General features: G+C 43.8%; 1 protein-coding gene across 1 annotated transcript in view; it reads right to left on the reverse strand.

Annotated features, from left to right (window-relative positions):
- LOC126281908 (uncharacterized) overlaps positions 1-19,572 on the reverse strand; it is a 1,469,616-nt gene that overhangs the window by 168,599 nt on the left and 1,281,445 nt on the right. The window contains exon 3 of the mRNA XM_049981233.1: positions 4,728-4,938. Coding sequence (XP_049837190.1) covers positions 4,728-4,938 — 211 coding nt within the window. The remainder of the gene's footprint in view (positions 1-4,727; positions 4,939-19,572) is intronic.

Raw genomic sequence — 19,572 nt, forward strand, 5'->3', positions numbered from 1 at the left:
GCTCCACTTCTCTTTGCGCTCGAGGTCGAATTTTGGAGAGCCTCTTAACATCTCAAATGTTGTGCATCCTCAACACAGGTACTCCGACTCATTTCTCTCCTGCTACAGGATCATTCTCAGCCATTGACCTATCTTTCTGCTCTCCAACCCTCACCGACTCTGTTCACTGGGAGATCATTGACGATCTTCATTCCAGGGATCACTTCCCTATCCGCATTCATCTCCTGGATGGTGTATTGCTGGAGCAGCGGTCACCATCGTGGATAATTGGCAAGGCTAACTGGCCACTGTTCACTCGATTGGCTGTCTTTGACCGCCACAGTAGCATCCAAGAATGGGTGGATCACATCACGCATGTGATCCATCATGCTGCTGACCTGTCTATACCACAGTCTTCTGGCACTCTTAAGCGGCGCCTTGTGCCTTGGTGGACAGAAGAGTCCCGTTCAGCCATCCGGGACAGGCGTGCGGCTCTTCGCCGATTTAAATGCCGTCCAACAGCGGTCTTACCGCCTTTCGAATCGCGAGAGCCAGGGCACGCCGTGTCATTAAAGAGAGCAAGAAAAGGTCATGGCAGGCGTTCCTGGACTCCATCAACCGTTCCACTTGTTCCACAAAAGTATGGGAAGCCATCCGGAGGATTTCCGGTAAACATAGCCGTTTACCGATAGCTGCTGTCCTGAACCAGGGATGCCTCCAAACGACACCCAGAGCCATTGCTCAGACGCTGGCAGAGCATTTTGCACAAAGTACTGCCACTGCAAATCAGGATCCAGCGTTTCGTCGCTACCGGGTGACTGTCGAAAGAGCGAACTTGGACTTTCGGTCGAACAGTTCTGAGGCGTACAACTCCCCTTTCTCCATGTGGGAACTTGAATCGGCTCTTAGTGAGACATCTGACACTGCACCGGGTTACGACCGCGTCCGGTACTCCATGCTTCGACATCTGCCAGCGGCGTCAAAGGAAATCCTCCTCGAATGTTTTAATCTCATATGGCAGACAGGAGTGTTCCCCACCTCGTGGCGGGAGGCAATCCTCATCCCTCTCCTCAAACCAGGAAAGGACCGCACATGTCCCAGTAGTTATCGTAGTATCTCCTTGACAAGCTGTGTCGGAAAGACCCTGGAACGGATGGTTAACCGGCGTCTGGTCTGGCTGTTAGAGACCAGACAGCTCCTTAGCCGATTTCAGCGTGGATTCCGAAAATTTCGGTCCCCGGTCGACAACCTGACCCTCCTACAGACGGCTATTCAGCAGGCTTTTCTCCGTCAGCATCACTGTATTGGTATCTTCTTTGATATCAGTAAGGCATATGATACTACTTGGAGATACTGTATTCTTGCACAACTGCATCAATGGGGCTTTCGTGGCCGCCTCCCGATTTTCATTCGGTCTTTCCTGTCTCAGCGGTTTTTTCGGACGCGCGTTGGTAACACACTGTCTGATCGCTTTGAGCAAGAGAGCGGTGTCCCCCAGGGCAGCGTTTTAAGCGTTACCCTCTTTGCCATAGCCATCAACAGTATAACGTCTACAGTGAGGAGTCCAGTACAGTGCTCCTTATTTGTGGACGACTTTGCTGTTTTCTGTTCCTCCTCCAGTGTTGCAACCGTGAGCCGTCAGTTGCAGCTAACAGTGCGGCGGTTAGAGGAGTGGGCTGCAAAGACGGGTTTTCGGTTCTCTGCCGATAAGTGTGTTTGTGTTCATTTTAATCGTTCTCGTCGTCTTTTTACTTTGCCTGCCTTGCATATGGGGGATACTGTCCTACATTTTAGAGACACAGTGTGGTTTCTGGGCCTAATTTTTGACTCCATGTTGTCATGGCTGCCACACCTACGTGACTTGAAAGCCAGAACCCTGAAGGCACTCAACATCCTCAAGTGCCTCAGCCACAGGTCTTGGGGAGCGGACAGGGCGCGTCTCCTTCAGTTTTACCGAGCTTTTGTGCGTTCACGGTTGGACTATGGGTGCACAGTATATGGGTCAGCGAGGCCTTCTTATTTGCAGATCCTTGACGCTGTTCACCAGGCTGTGATTCGACTGGCCACGGGTGCTTATCGGACTAGTCCCATACCCAGCCTCTGTGCTGAGGCTGGGGAACCGCCACTTACCATCCGGCGGCAACTCCTGCTGGTGCGCCAGGCTTGTAAGTTTCTTGCAGCTCCCAGCTCGCCTGCTCACCATCTTGTTGCCCATCCACTTCTGGACCGCCTTTTTTCCCGCCGTCCCCGGGCAACGTTGCCGTTTGAGATCCGTGTGCAACGTGTACTAGAGTCCCTCGGTGTGGAGTCTGTACAACCCCAAATCCAGGGTTTTAAACGCCTGCCACCCTGGTTACTGAAGAGGCCCGGAGTGATTTTAGATTTATTGCAGTACAAGAGAGATTGCACGCCTGCCACCGTTTTTAATGCAGCATTTTCTGCCATTTTATCTGAGCACCACGACTATGTAGCTGTGTTTACGGATGGGTCGAAAGAAGGGGTTTCTGTTGGGTGTCCAGTTGTTTTCCAGATCGTGTCTTCAAGGTCCGCCTGCCTCAGACTTTCGCTGTCATTGATGCAGAATTGTCTGCGATCTTGCGGGCACTGGAGCACATGAGACATTCTTCCTCTGCTAAATTTTTTGTCTGTTCCGATTCTCTCAGTGCCCTTCACTTATTGCAACGTTTGTATCCGGCAGACAGAACTGTCCAGACCATCCAGGACGCCCTCCTCCGACTACAGCGACTGGGGAAGGTTGTAGCTTTCAGCTGGGTTCCGGGGCATGTCGGCATTGCTGGGAATGAAATGGCAGATCTCGCAGCCAAGGAGGCGTGTCTCGCCCCACAAGTATTTCAGTGTGCTATCCCCTTGCACGCACTCACCTCGCTGTTGAGCTCACGGGTTATGCGTCGGTGGGAGGATGAGTGGCTGGAAGTGACTGACAATAAGCTCCGTATAGTCAAGCCCACAACGCGTATGTGGTGTACTTCCTTTCAGCCCCATCGACGGTATGAGGTTCTCCTCACTCGGCTTCGAACAGGCGACAGCCCTATGACGCATGGTTACCTGCTCCGGCGAGAGGACCCTCCAATGTGTGGTGCTTGCGGCGTCCAGGTCATTCTGCGCCACGTTTTATTGGATTGCGTTTTATTTTCTGACCAGCGGGCCGCAGCTGACTTGCCAGCGGACCTGCCATCTCTTTTAGGCAACACTCGGACGAATGTGGCTAAAGTTTTAAAGTTCTGTGACATGTCAAATGTTTTTACAAAAGATTTTAGGGAGAGGATTTTAATTTGCTCGCTGTGTGACAAGACAGCCCATATTTTATGTAAGTGGGCAGCCAATAACAATTTACTGTGACATTCTTGTTGCTATGTTTCCCCTTTCCTTAGGTTTTACTTTCTTATGTAACATTTTCCTTCTTTTCCTGCTTTCTTTGAGTGTGTACTTTAGTTTTCTTAGGTCTGTCCACCTTCGTTGCTTTTAATGTGTGTCAGGGTGCTGATGACCTCGATGTTGAGCGCCCATAAGCCCCAACACACAACCACCGACCATTCTTCTCCGTTTGCCCACCCGCGGGAAGGTGGTTGTTTATAAATAGGGTAGTCCGTTTTTCCCTTGTAGAGTAGGGGCGGGTTAGAGCAGCCTGCAGTTCGGGTTGTTCGGTAATCTCCCTATCAATCTACCGTACGTTAATAGCTGCCTCTGTCATGTTTGTTGGATTTGGTGTGTTAACGAATTTATTGCTTGGAGTGTAACGGCCTAATACCTGAAGAATGTTTTGATCTTTGGAAACTTTCATATTATTGCCTACGATCTTGAGAGGCGGTATCTGTGTACTTTAGAGCATCTTAGCTATTGTTTGGCCAACCTTGTAGAATTTTGTATAAGATTGTATTTCATGGGCTTTTATTTAAAAAATCATTGTAGTATACAAGTTGCCACCCTTTCACCGCAAGATTTTTCTTAGAAGTGAAAATGAATTTGCACCTACGGTGGAAAGAAAATGGTTCAAATGGCTCTGAGCAATATGGGACTCAACATCTATGGTCATCAGTCCCCTAGAACTTAGAACTACTTAAACCTAACTAACCTAAGGACAACACACACCGAGTCATCACGAGGCAGAGTAAATCCCTGACCCCGCCGGGAATCGAACCCGGGCGCGGGAAGCGAGAACGCTACCGCACGACCACGAGCAGCGGATACGGTGGCAAGGTTAATATTTTAATTGTTAGTGTTTTGTATCATTTCCACACCTCCTACGGGGGGGGGGGCATAGTTGCGTGCTTGTGAAAATTGTTAAAACTCTTAGTTTAAAGTGTGTTGCAGATCTGCACCAGTATAGTCTTTCAGAGGCTGTTGTGAGCGGTCGTAACTACGGCCGTGTCAAAAGGGAGCGGGAAGGTTCTCTACCCGAAAGCTGATAGTCAAAACTTATCTCTTTCTGCCTCTGAATAAATTGTAACTTTGATATTAAGAGGGTGCATTCTGATTATAATTTTAAATCCGTTTCTTTTAAAAAATTTGTTAAAAGGAAGCTGGTTATGATTTCATCAGTTACACCCTGGCAACTTCTTCCATGCTTACATAGTGTGATTAAATGTGTTAATGTTCTTGATGAATAGCTAGTAAATAAAATAGCTTCTTAAGAATATTCTTTGAAAATAAATCACGGTTCAGTCATCTGCAAACGGACGAGCAGACACGCGTGTCGGGTGAGACGCTGGTTGGCACCGCGCCCCTACCTCTGACGTGCAGGTGCACGGGCAGGCTGAGCTTGGGGTCGGTGTTGACCTGGCACTCGTAGCGGCCGCCGTCCTCGTGGCGGACGCCCACGAGGCGCAGCGTCCACGACTCCGGGTCGGAGCCGTGCAGCACCTCGAACCGAGAGTCCGACGTGTACGTCAGCACGCCGGACGTCAGGATGTGCAGGTCCCGCGACCGGATCCACGACACCTGCAGGCAGGAACAAACCGGCACTGACAAATGACAGGCGCCATACATACAGTGAAAGGTCTCTGTAGGATTCCTTTCATGTTAATTTCTGAAATCTGTTGTCATTTACGGCATAAATTCCTCTTCTAAATTTACTGTGGTGTTTCTGACTATCTGGGAGGAGACTGAGCAGTGAAATGTGTTACTTTTACACATACACTATTACACTTTAAAACACAGTTTATATGTAATTCATGTCACACAGTCTCATACAGAACCTACATCCGCTTTATTTTATATACGGTATATGATAAGATACTGTCATCCCCCTTCCCTTCTGTATGAGAGGATGAGTGAGCAAATGTATTTCTAGTTGCATGCTGGATGGTAGTAGACAAGCCTGTCTGCTACAGAACAGTAGGACCAACGTCGTAACAGGTAGCTACGCTTTCTAAAAGCAAAGAGGTTTCTATCCTTAGTGTGGTCCTGTCCGTCCCTTGTCATGTTGGTAAAGGAAGCTGCCTCTCTGGTCACTTCCGTTTTGTATACGGAAGCACCCTTGGTAGGAGCCCAGGTCAGTCTGTCGGTGGCGAGCGTCTGAAGTGGTAAGATCTCTGGCTTAGCGCGTGTCTGCTACGTCCGTAGGACAATGTATTTCTTAAGTTCAGCCTAACTGAAAATTTAATCACCTTTATTTTAGGTTTAGCTCTAAAATATATAATGTTATCTTACATTGCAACGCAGTGTAATTCGAGTGTGAAGTTCAGAATATATTCCGGTAGTTGCTTTGTCACTACTTTGTAACTAAAGTGGAACCACGTGATCAGTAACTCTAACTAAGATCATCAATCTTAAATGCGAATGTGCGTGAGATTATAACGTCTCGTCTTGACAATATTTTTCAATATAGAAACTTTTCTTTATGTTCAACCCTCGTGGGGTGTACTTTGTGAGACCAGTACCACGTGCTTATACAGTTGTTTGACCCATCAGGTTAATAGTAAGACGATAGTAACCAGTTCGAGGTGCTCCTTTTGTAATTTGTTTTCGATCTAATTTATTTTAATTATCAGAATTATTGTGGAGTTACACTCTTTGTGTAAGCCAAGTTGACCACGTGAAGCATGTGGTGTAATCATCAAAGTAGCCCTCAGCTATTCTTTTCGGGAAGATTTCACAGAGAGTTAGTATGAATTTAGTATACCAGTGTGTGGTATTTACGTGACGGACAGGATTGCGCTAAGAACGTAACTTCTTTGGGTGAAAATTGAATCGGTTGGTTGTGGTTAATTTCCTCTTGCATATGTTTGAACGTTCTTCGTGTGTTATTTTATGAATGCAGTTCCGTATGCAGTCTCCCAATCTTGGCTCCATATTTGATGTGTTCCGTAAGATTACAATCTCACATTTTCACAATCCAAAATAAGGCACCAGTTTAGTTATGAATCAAGTTTAATATGCTGAAATTTCAATGATCAATGTTAAAATAAATTTCCAAATATAAACTGATTTATTTCTTTTTATTTAAATTCTCTTATATCACCTAAGCTAGACTGGATACCTGGTGAAACAGTTGCGCAGTAATACAAGGTTAACCTACCCCAGACAGCTCACAGCTTTTAATCCGCTTTTATTGTCTATCAGCGCCGCTTTCACAGCAAATTAATGCATCAACATTACAACAGTGAACTGAACGCAACTTCTGGAGGTAATTACATGATGTTAGAAGTTATTTAAACTTCCAAATTCGCTCTAGAGACCTCTGAAATTCTAAACATTCTCTTTTCTGAGTAATCTATGGATGTGTCGTAGGCATACCATGTGACTTACGTCAGTGCGGCCATGCGAGATACAGCTGGCCTTCTTTGTGCATGGTATACAACAGGCTCTAGATACCGGCTCGCAGGTTAGCTCCAAGCATTCACCGCGGGACACAAATATATTGAGCATCTTTGGTCGGAATTTAAACGTATTGTCCACCATGTGCAAGAGAAGTATGTGCCTAGCAAAAGTACAGGGGAGGGAAAGGATCCACTTTTGTACAACAAACATATTAGGAAGTTTCTGAGAAAGCAGAGAATTTTGCACAGTCGTCTTAAACATAGTCACTGCTCCGCTGAGAAACAGAAATTATGGGAAATGAAAGCAGCTGTCAGAAGCACAATGAGAGATTCGTTTGATGAATTTGAAAGCAATATTTTATCTGCAGATTCTAAAAATAACCGCCAAAAATTTTCGTCGTACATAAAATCTATGAGCGCTACAAATAATTCAATACCATCTCCAGCTGACAGTACATGTACCTGATGATGATAAACAGAAGGCCGAAATTCTAAACCCAGTTTTCCAAAACTCATATACGATAGAGCACTTGCACCACCATTGCCCCTTTCAAGTATCGAACAAACGAAAGGATGGCTGACATAGTGTTTAGTGTATCTGGCATTGTAAAACAGTTAAGATCCTTAGACGCCAGGATGGCATCTGGCCCAGACGATATCCCCGTAAGATTTTATGTTGACTATGCTACAAATATAGGACCATTCTTATCCATCATCTATCAGAGATCACTGGAACGGCAGAAAGTTCCACGGGACTGGAAGAAGGCCCAGGTCAGCAATCTATAAGAATGGTAGAAAATCGGATGCACATAATTACCGGCCAATTTCACTGACATCGATTTGTTGTAGAATCATGGAACATATTTGGTGTTCAGACATAATGACCTTTCTAGACTCTGAGAAGCTCATCTGCAGAAACCAGCACGGTTTTAGGAAACAGCGGTCATGCGAGACACAGCTGGCTCTCTTAGTGCATGGCATACAGCAGGCTCTAGATACCGGCTCCCAGGTTGATGCCATATTTCTGGACTTTTGAAAGGCGACCTAGTTCTGCACAGTCGCTTGCTCCAAAAAGCGCGAGCTTACTGTCTATCAGATGACAAATGCATTTGGATAGAAAGTTTTCTAACAGGCAGAGAGCGTTATGTCGTCCTGAATGGGGTGACTTCCACAGAATCTTGCGTAACTTCAGGTGTGCCCCAGGGCAGCGTAATAAGTCCGTTGCTTTCTAAGAATTACATAAACGATGTAGTTGATGGTATTGACAGCGCCATTAGACTGTTTGCCGATGATGCTGTAGTCTACTGGAAAGCAGTATCACACGAACTTTGTGAACAAATCAATGAGGATTTGCTGAAAATAAATGCGTGGTGTAATGACTGGCAGTTATCTCTCAATATTAGTAAGTCTAACCTACTGCTTATAACAAGGCGAAAATCTCCATTAATGCACGAGTACAAAATTAACGCCCACTCTGTGGAAGCGGTAACATCCGTCAAGTATCTGAGTGTGACTGTTCGAAATGTTCTCAAATGGAATGATCAGATTACACAAGTAACGGGCAAGGCGAACTCTAGATTGCTGTTTATTGGTAGAATCCTGAAGCGATGCAGTCATTCAACAAAGGAAAATGCTTACAATACGTTAGTTCGTCCAGTCTCCGAGTATTGTTCGTCTGTCTGGGACCCTTACCTGGTGGGTCTGATTCAAGAGACTGAGAAGGTCCAAAGAAGAGCGGCAAGATTCGTGACTGGTACATTTAGCCATCGTGAGAGCGCTACAAATCTCATAGAAAGTCTGAAGTGGGCACACTTACAGATAGACGACTCGCTATACAGAACGGGCTGCTTACTAAATTCCACCAACTTTCAAATCGCGCGATGATCACCATTCAAAGATAAGGGAAATTAGAGTTCGTACTGAGGCGTTCAGACAGTCGTTTTTCCCTCGCGCGATCCGCGAGTGGAACAGAGGGGGGGATGGGGGGGAATATGACTTTGGCGCAAATTGTGCCCTCCGCCACACACCGCTTGGTGGCTAGCGAAGTATTTATGTAGGTGTACAGTTAAAATGACCAGTCGACCCGATGCGGGGTCAGATCGAACACCAAGCTAACTATAATAATGTAGTTCGGCAACTAACCTTGTTGGTATTCCGGTTGCTATGGGCTCGTTTATCGACTATCATTTCTTGTTTGTAGTTCACAATTAATGTTTAAGTTTCCATATTGTCATTCTGTCATTTGGAGATAATGGGTGGAGGTGTGGTCGCTGGGAAATAGAGTGACATGTGTAGATATCGGAATATATCCGGCATATTCTTCTGTTTGAGCTCAGTAGAGGGGTGGCAGCAGGAGAGGGTGCCAGAGACATTTGCGATGTGTATGAGGATAATGCCACTGGATAGAGCAATGCAAGAAAATGGTTTTCTCCTTTTAACGAGGATTATTTTGACATTAGTGACGCTCCATGCTCAGGAAGAAATTCGGGATTTGATGTGCTCCAGAATTGGATAATCTGATGAACCGTGATCGTCCCATCATCATGCGACTACTTCATGCAATGGGGAAGGTTCAAAAATCATGTATAAGGGGAACGCATGCTCTAAGCCAAAATCACAAAAATCAGCGTGTGGCCTTAAGTGCATCTCTGCTTGCTCGTCATAAACTGGTTCGTTTACAACGCCGACCATTCCTATCCTGCGTCACTATTGGTGACTGGAAGTACGTTAACGTAAGGGAAAGATAAGAATGGCTGCGCCCAAACGAAACAGCAGCTCCCTGTACAAAGAACTGCGCGCATCCACAAAAATAATGTTACGAATATGGAGAAATATCGACGGTGTGGAGTACTACGAATTCCTTCCCTGAGGTGAAACCATCACTGCTGACACTTCTTGCCAACACGCGAATCAAGAACACCGCCCAGGAAGACTGCCTGAAACGGTGCTACTCTACGATAACGCCCCCCCCCCCCCCCCCCCCCCCCCCCGCATTCTGCTACATTGACAAAAAAAGCACTATATAGGAGCTGAGTTGGGAAGTCATTCTGCACCAGCCATATTCAGCAGATCATTTGCTTTCAAGTTTTCACCTTTTCCGCTCTCTACCGAACAATTTTAACGGAATTTCCTTTTCGGATGAAAATGCCCTCCTCAACGTCGCTCTTCGCCTCAAAACCAGTTGATTTCTGCACTCACAGAACCGAAAAGTTACCTCAGCTTTGGCAAACTGTTGTAAATAGTGAAGGAGAAGATATTATTGTTGATTAAATTTTCTGTTATGTATTTCTGTTGTGTTTACTAGTATCATGGAAAAACGCTACGAACTTACTCACCAGCTTAATAAGATCACGTCCCTCATGGCGGACTATGCTGCGCTCGAATACGTCTGTGAATACGCTCCTAGCTCAGCGGTAGACAAGAGTTCACATCTGTGAAGGCCTCGAGTACAACTAACGTTTAAAGGAGTAATGATGCTCTTAATTTTAAGACACAAACATCTCAGTGAACTTCCACACTAAATTTGTCAGAAATAGCTCCCACTGGTATTTGTATACAGTCAGTACTTATTGCTATAATGCTAGTTCATATTTCCATAAAGTCACTTGTTATCACTGCAAATCAATTTTGAAAGTGTCGCAAAATATCGAAGAATACCGTAAATTATCGAAAAGTTATGGAAATATCGAAAAATATATGAGGTACTGAAAGAATATGACAAGTATCAAAACAACAGAAAATTGTTGAACAATATGAAGATACCGAAAAGTTTCAGTATTACTGAAAATATTGTAAAGAATTGGAAACTGTAGATGTAATACGTAGAAATAATGTTTTTTGCAATTCCTTGAACGCGTATGTGTAGACGTTAACGGGTCTCGACTTGGTGAGTAACAACTAAAATTGTAGAACGATCTTTTTCAATTTAGAAGCTTTCCAAAATTGCTACTCGGGTTGAGCGGTAAAGGAAACTAGGAAATTGTTGGAAGATGACTGCCAACAGCCGTTAAGTAATGTATAAAACACATATTTGAACCAACAGCTGTTTTTTTAACACTAAATCTACCGGTTTCGGTCTTCGACCATCTTCACGGTTGCTATCCACAGATAAAAATAATTTTATGTAGGTTACAGGAAATGTTAAAAGCTTTTTATAACGAAGTTCAAAAGGACATGAATATTCACAAGTGGTTTAAGATACCATATTGCATTAGCCATTACTTAGAAGTGTAGTGTATGCCATGAATGTAAATATATGAGACAGGACTTTCACAGCAAACATCCAAATTCTGAATCTATACAGGGCAGTACCATAGATAAGATCAGGACTGTAAGTATTACTTATACAAAATATTGAGACTCTGGTCAAAGATCTTTAAAAGAATATTTTCAACATGTGGTATAAAAACATCTCAAGGACAAAATACTTGGTAATGTAGAAGACTAGACTATCTTTGGTGAATATCTTTAGTATAGTGTCATATGTAAACAGAAAACGAAGTTGCTATGCCCAAGCTATAAGATAACATAGATGTTACAACACAAGTTAGGAAACATTATAAAATCGTAATGTTACGAGATATACTATTCATTGCATGTACCTGATGGAATGTATACAAACAGAGGTGAATTGTATCAGAACTGTAATGGACATCGCATTGTAACATTAAAACAAGCTAAAACACAGTGTTCAGAAACGGGTTTAAATGTCACTCATTGTTTACATGCTTCTACGCTATAGTGGTGAAACAATTATGGTTACATATCGACTATATTTAAAGGAAATCATCATACATAAATGAGATTTCATTGCTGTTCTTAACTGGAACCTTAGTGTGCGTTTGTAATGCTAGTATCTTAAAGACGAGGAGGGGAGTAAATAACAACAGCACAACCAACTGTACACTTAAATGTGCCTTTAAGGAGCGCTGATAACACATGTACGTTGTAGTAGTAGTGATCAGTAATATTCTTTAAACAGTGTAAAACTTTAGCTAAAGGCGTTAGAAGCTTAGCCATTAAGTATACATGTGTAGTACTTATTTGTCTGCATACATATGGACGATTGTGGGAGGGTAAAAATAGTAAGAGGAAAAAGACATTAAAGTGTCTCGAAACATCTGCCTTTCGAAACTGTTTTCCGGAATTTACACCACAAGACTTTTTTCTCTAGGTAGCAGCAAAATATATAGTGTCTCGTAATCGCCCACACTCGCTTTGTGACTTATAAACTGAAGTAACTCCTTATTTTAAAAGCATATCACAATCTGATCGACAGAAGGTGTTTTCCAATACAGCCAGGCGGGCTCAGACTTGTAAGGTCGCCCTTGTATGTCATTTCCAAAATATGTTGTAACTGCTGACCAACTTTTCTGACACCCCTCTACACAATTTGCTAAAACTATCACACTGGAATATCAGTGTGACATAAAATTTCGATTTACATATTCTTCCATCATATAGCGTGCTCTCTAGAAAGACGTTTCTCGTGTTTAAAGCTTCATGAGTTGGAAATAACACAAAATGGCTCTGAGCACTATGGGACTTAACATCTATGGTCTTAAGTCCCCCAGAACTACTTAAACCTAACTAACCTAAGGACATCACGCAACACCCAGTCATCACGAGGCAGATAAAATCCCTGACCCCGCCGGGAATCGAATCCGGGAACCCGGGCGCGGGAAGCGAGAACGCTACCGCAAGACCACGAGCTGCTGACGGAAATAACAAGAACGCATTTCCCCGACAATATATAGTTTAATTTGGTCAATACCAAAAGCGCGCTTCCATATGAGACTGTAACCCACTAAACCGATTTGTTGAATGAACATTTGTTATCAACTGAAACATTCGAAAGCTTGATGACCGATGGAACAATGAAGAATTTGAATAACAAAGGGGGTGTGAGGTGTCGTGTTTATTTAAATGTGAGACTCTGGAAGATTACTCAGACTTACACTTCAAAACCGATGTCACACTACCGGCCGATGTCTCTGAAAATTTAAGTGCACTTTGTCTCAAAGGTACGAACTCATTGAGTGACTTGACCCGGTTTAACGCGGGTGCTTTGATAAGAGTTATTAATTTCAGTTGCAACTTATTACGGAAACAAAACAATTGCAATTCTTTTGCATGGCTTACTCGTGGGTTTGTTCACTGTTCGGTACTGTTCACTGTTCACACTGACGCGCTGTTGCAAACAATTCGTTCAAGGTTCTGTAGTGGTACGCACGTTTAGAATAGGGAGAGTTAGTTTCGTGCAATATTCTGAGCACAAGTTACAGCCAGTTGCGGGCCGGATGGCAGTGAGTTACGCATACCAGAAGTTGCGAAGTAGAATAGAGGACACAGGGCCGTCAAATTGTTTAAAGAGTATACGTAGCAGTTTTGCATGTCAGAAGTCGCAGGCAGAAGGGGCCCACTGGCCAACCTAGCGTGTTATGAGTACGTGACACGAAGCGTAGCGCTTGGCAAAACAGAGGCGCACAGCCAGGTATAAATAGGCGTCGTTTTCTAACAAGATTCATTCAAGCGTGACAGCTCTCCTGGACAGCGGGGCGTGTTACAGCACTGGCTACACGCAGCAGCAGACGGGGCGCCAGCGTTCCAGTCCACTTTGCTCGTTGCAATGACAATAATGTGCAGCTCGATGTTAACAGGCTACAGTTGGGGAATACTTACCACTCTCAGATTCTGTATGGATGTCTGTGGACACTTTTGATGTAATGAGAGTACCAGAGGGTTCAGATATAGTTTACAAGTACATTTAGAATTAGGTCTTGAGTATCCGGAAAACAGCCATGAAATTCACTCCAATCTACAGTTACGCCCAGAGAAAACGATGCCACAACTAAGCACAACAAGCCAGTATTTCCACAAAAGGTAATTTCCACATCATATGAAAAAAATATGAATGCAGAAAGCGATTTTGAAAGGCTTCAGCAAAAATGTACGCTATGTGCTCCTACCAAAATAGTTTGAGAGACCACTCACAGATAATTTCATAATTTCTTTATGGCCTCTACTACAGTTCCGTCCGCAGTAGCGTTATTCCTCATCGTAATCCAACTGCAACACATCCATCATGTTAATAAAAATGTTTCAAGTAGAAGTCTAAACTTGAGAAACGGGTCCATCTTTACTAACCAGTTGAGAACACTTCGATCAATATCACACCAATGTGGTAGCTATGATAAAATATTACGTTCTGATAGCTGCAGTCATGTAGACCCATTGCACAGTCAATCGTCTGACGTTGTGTAGCAGACATCTCTTCCAACTTGTTAGTCCATGTGGTTTGCTTCGATTAGCCCAGCATGGTTCACTTAACGTCCGACACTAGGTACTCGGAACCCGTCCAAAAGTCGAAATTTCAACGGGAACCGATCCTTTTCCACACCAATAGTCAGCAGCAGTTTTCCGGCGTGGAGCTGAAGTTCTGAGTTACTGGGTAGTTATAATTCAACTTGCCGTATTTAACACACTATAACACAGAAATTATTTACCATACGAATACCAAATTTGGTAGCATTAATATACAGAGTATGGGGTGCATGATTTCCATGCATCACAGCGGCACCATCTAGTTCCAACCATGTCCACCATCTGCCATGATCAGTCATCGCGCTATAATGACTGCCACCACAACTCTCTTACCATATCTGTGATAGTCGCTCCCTTATTTCGTGATGATACCAAATGAGCCGACGTCCTTTCAAATTTTCATTGATTTAGCTTTAAAGTGCTTTCATAGTAAAATACTTTCATTAAAAAATCTCATAAAAAAGTTATATACTGCTTGTACAGAAACCGTACTCCAGTTACAAGAATCTAAGCACCTGAAAGGGAAGCACTGGTTGAGAATGGAGTGAAACAGGGTTGCAGATAGCTCCGATATTGTTCCATTTTGCACATTGAGCAGTCAGTAAAAGAAATCAAAGGAAAATTTGGAGAAGGAATTAAAGATAAGGGGAGAAGAACTAAGAACTTGGAGGGTTGCCGATGATACTGCAATTCTATCAGAGACAGAAAAGGATTCGGAAGATCATATGAATTACGAATAACTTAAATTGGAATGATCGCATAGATAATTTCATGGGGAACGCAAACCAGAAACTGCGATTTCTTGCCTGAACACTTAGAAGATGTAGCCGTATTACTAAAGAAGGACTGACGGAGGATATCGAAAAATGTGACAAAAGGAGCTTGGCATTACTGGTGAAGCTCTATTAAAAAACAAAAGTAATGCTGCAGCTGCACTTCGAGAATATCGCCGGCTGAAAGGATCACGGTAGCGTTCTCTTTCTCCACCTACTGTGCAGAGCATAATGAAGAAGTTCGAATCAAACGGAGAGGTGGGCGTCGCTCCGGGAAGAGGCCGACAACCGGTTGCACCGCAGGTGGTTGTTGAAATCGCTGTTGCTATGGCAGACAACGCTGCGCGCAATTCCCGACAGTCAGGCAGTGCGCGTGCTGTGTCACGATAGTTGAACATCCCGTGGTCCACTGTACGCAAAGTGTTACGAACCATTCTCAAATGGTATCCGTAGGAGATCGACATAGTACAGGAACTTGCACCGCAGGACGCACAACGGCGTGTTGACCCTTCACTTTCTCACAAGGTTTAAAGTTGATGAGTGCTTGCCCTGGACCATTCTACGGGTAGACAGAACCCATTTTCTCCGACGGGTGAGCTAGACGCATAGAACTGCTGTATGGGTATCTTAATCTCCAATGACTGCATGAAGTTCCTCTGTATGGTGAACGTGTTACCGTATGGTGTGGCTTCACGGCTAAGCTCATCATTGGACCATTCTTTTTTGAACAGGCTGGCTCTCAAGAGCCAAAGACATGCAGTGTAACCGGCCAGTGTTACCGCGATATGTTTCCCCAGCACGTCATACGCGCCCTACAGGAGAGAAACGCATTGAACTCAACAGTTTTCATGCAAGATGGAGCCCCACCGCACACGCTCGCAAAGTTCACCTGCTTCTCCGAAACCCATTTGGAAACCATCGAATTATCAGTCGATCATTTCCAAACTCGGCCAGCACGATCACCTTGTGTGACTCCCCGTGAGTTCTGGTTGCAAAAGGAATAGCACCGCTATGTAATGGTATGTTGTACCGTAGTAGCACATTAAAAGCGATTCAGTTGAATCGATTCTGTGGTGTCACCGCCAGACACCACACTTGCTAGGTGGTAGCCTTTAAATCGGCCGCGGTCCGGTAGTATACGTCGGACCCGCGTGTCGCCACTATCAGTGATTTCAGACCGAGCGCCGCCACACGGCAGGTCTAGAGAGACTTCCTAGCACTCGCCCCAGTTGTACAGCCGACTTTGCTAGCGATGGTTCACTGTCTACATACGCTCTCATTTGCGACAGTTTAGCATAGCCTTCAGCTACGTCATTTGCTACGACCTAGAAAGGCGCCATGTTCAGTTACTATTGATATTGTGAACCATGTACCGTCAAGAGCGGCGTTCATCATTAATGGATTAAAGTTACGTATTCCACCAGCTACGTCCCTTTTTCTAAAGTCTAATTTCCTTGTCCTGTTCCAGACCTCACACCAGCCTGCGTGAGATAAAACGCGTGCCTTTCGGCCTCCTTTAGTACCAAGGTGTTGGCTCTCATGCCAACCACAACAGATTCTGCATTATTTCTCCTCCCCATGTCCTTGACATTAATGGTACCAAGTTTAGTCCTCGTACGGTAGTTATTTTCCGTCTAACAACGAGTTAAATTGGAAAAGTTTTATTATAACCATCCGGTAGCGGATGTGCCTGACAGCAGAATTCCACTGATCGCCACTAATCGATAGCTGTGTGGCGAGCGATGCAATTTCCATTGCCCATCAGGCCGCAAGCCACGAAATCTTCCTATTTTACAGCTCTACATCTCTTAAAGGTACCTTCTGAGCTCACTTGCAGATTATTCCAAACCCGCTTCTCATGTCTAATGTGTTGCGATACATATTGCTGACAGTGGTAACAACGGCAATGCCACTGACTCTGGTAAAACATTCGTTATCGCCATTTCATTCGATGCGCATTGGTATTCACTCCCGATACTCTTCGTCCCTGTAGCAGCTACAGTGCTATCCTGATACTGCCAACAGCAGGGAGGCCGCCTCAACCACTCTCGAGCTTCAATACTCCACACAATAAGGCTCATTTTATCTTGGTCGTTATTTAAGACATAAAATGTTACGGCTGCAGCAGCGTACTTAATTTTGTTGTCGCTAGTATTCTATAGAATCGTGTCGTATTGTGTTAGAACGTTGTATCTTTTATGGTCGAGAGCTGTACCTCACTAGAGCTTCCTTACGGCACAACGAAGGAGCGTCTTACGCAATAGATGGTCGCACAACAATCACTAGAAGACTTACTTCCAATATCGCAACTGATTAACCGATAAAGTAATTTCGGTAGCCTGCTTTTTACTTGACATCCAGAGATAATATATAACAGTATCAAAGATTTAGAATCTTATCGTTTGGTCTTCAAGTACTTGTGCTTGGCAGTGTTGGAACGTGTGATACTCATATGACGATTCGACAGCAAACACTATAATTATGAAATTAGGCGAAAAAATCAGTGTAATATTTTAACAAATTGATAGAAATGTAGCATAACTGTATGTAATTCATTGCTAAAGAAATGAAAAAAAGATAAATATTAGCACATCTGCGCAGCATTTGTTCTACGTTTGGTGAAATCTGTCTTGCTTGGTGTTCCACTTTTCACAAATAATGATGCTGGCACAGTGTTGGCTATTGCTACAGTATAATGCCGGCCAGTACGTTGCGTTTGTCTGTTTACCTGTACAAACAACTGCCACCGTATCCTACATATCTTCGAGTCTGTTCTCTGATGACTAGTGGTTATTTTATGCCAAAAACTTGTGAAATGTGACTGTTTGTGGACAAGTATTTCGCAGGCCACAGGAAGACACACACACGACAAGACACCGACTGCAAGCCTATGCCATAAACGTAACAAAACCAGTCTACCCACGTGGAAATGATCGTTTAAAGAAGACAGAGATTCCAATATTAGAACACAGTTAAAAAATTATAGTCAATGGTCTAACCACGCCGACAGAAACGTAATGGAAATTTTGAAATTTGTGGTAAGGTCTTATGGGAACAAACTGCTAAGGTCATCGGTCGCTAAGCTTACACACAACTTAATCTAACTTACTCAAAGGACGACAAATACACCCATTCCGGCCGGTGTGGCCGAGCTGTTCTAGGCGCTTCAGTCTGGAACCCCACGACCGCTGCAGTCGCAGGTTCGAATCCTGCCTCGGGCATGGATGTGTGTGATGTCCTTAGATTAGTTGCGTCATAACCTGTACTCGTACAAACACTATGTAATGCCCGTACAGGGGAGGACATTTTAATTTAAAGCCGCTGCCCGGAATCGGCGGATGAACACGATACCGCTTGCATGCCCAAAGGAATACTGCATCGTTCTTCTGAACAACACAGGCACTGCAATGTCGAAAACACTAGGAGTTGCCTACAGTGCTTTTGGACAACTAATTCGAGTTTAAATGTAATCTTCCGCTATGTAAGAAGCAGAAGTTTCGTAAACACAATATAATATAGTTTTCGTTTGGAGCAGTGGTATCTAGACCGTCAGCACAAAAACCGTTAAAAAACTCAGTGTCTCTTCAGCGGGTAATGGAGAGAATCATGTGCAGAATTACTCGGATAGACAGGAAAACAAACTAGTAAATATGGAACAAGCTGGAGGGAAATACGTGACTCGTTTTTGATGCCGCGCTCTGCGCTAGTCTATCCTGAAGAAGTCTCATCATTTCTGCTACGCAAGTGCCCATGAACCTGCCTACTCTAGTCAGCGCTTGACCACGCTTACCTCCATTACCAGCTACACTATTCCTTGGTATCTCTGGATTTGTTCTATGACTTTGTCCCTTCTTTCAGTCAATTTTTGTCGTCAGTTTCCTTCCTCTGCGGATCGATTCAGTACTACTCATTTTTCGTCGTAAATATCCGATCTAATTATCTTCATTTTCTGTAACACTACAATTCTAAAGCTACTAATCTTTGTTGTTTATAATCCACGTGTCACTTCCAGGTATGGCTACATCCAAACAAATTCTGTAAGAAAAACAATTCCTACTACTTAATTTAATAGCAAAAAACCTTTTCCAGTCATCGTCGGTCTGAGTTTTGTGTCCTGTTTAGTTTTATATCATTGCTGTCCGACCAACAAAAATAATCTAAAACATCTGGTGTCCCATCCCCTAGTTTAATTCCCACAGCACCATGTGATTTAGTTTGTGCTTCTGTTTCATAAAAGTTGGCTCTTAGAACTATAGTTTATTCTCTATACAGTTATACTTTCGACCCAATCTATCTCCAGATGAGCACGTATAAATGGTTAACCTTAACCAGACGTATGCAAACATCGCAGTGCCCACAACCTGCGACACCTCACTTCAGTGAAACCAACCCTTATGCAGAGATGGCAGTATACCTTTTGAGATGTCCATCATACCGGTGTGGGGTGGAGAGGCTCCACTTCTTAAAAAAAATCTCTATACAAGTTGTAGATAATCTTTACTACCAGTACTTTATTGCGAGTAGCCTAAGAATTAGAAACCATCCATTCTTAACCACACTTTTAAAAAGCTAATCTCTAATATAAAGATACTGAAAATATTGCTTTGTCCGTATTCCAAGATATTGTCTTGAAATCGCTACACCTTTTTGCAACCAGCATTTGTCTTCCCCCAGGCTGGCTTCTACCAGTTTTTTTCCATTATTGAATAGAAAATTCG

This window comes from Schistocerca gregaria, chromosome 7, assembly GCF_023897955.1.
Source record: "Schistocerca gregaria isolate iqSchGreg1 chromosome 7, iqSchGreg1.2, whole genome shotgun sequence".
Classification (NCBI taxonomy): domain Eukaryota; kingdom Metazoa; phylum Arthropoda; class Insecta; order Orthoptera; family Acrididae; genus Schistocerca; species Schistocerca gregaria.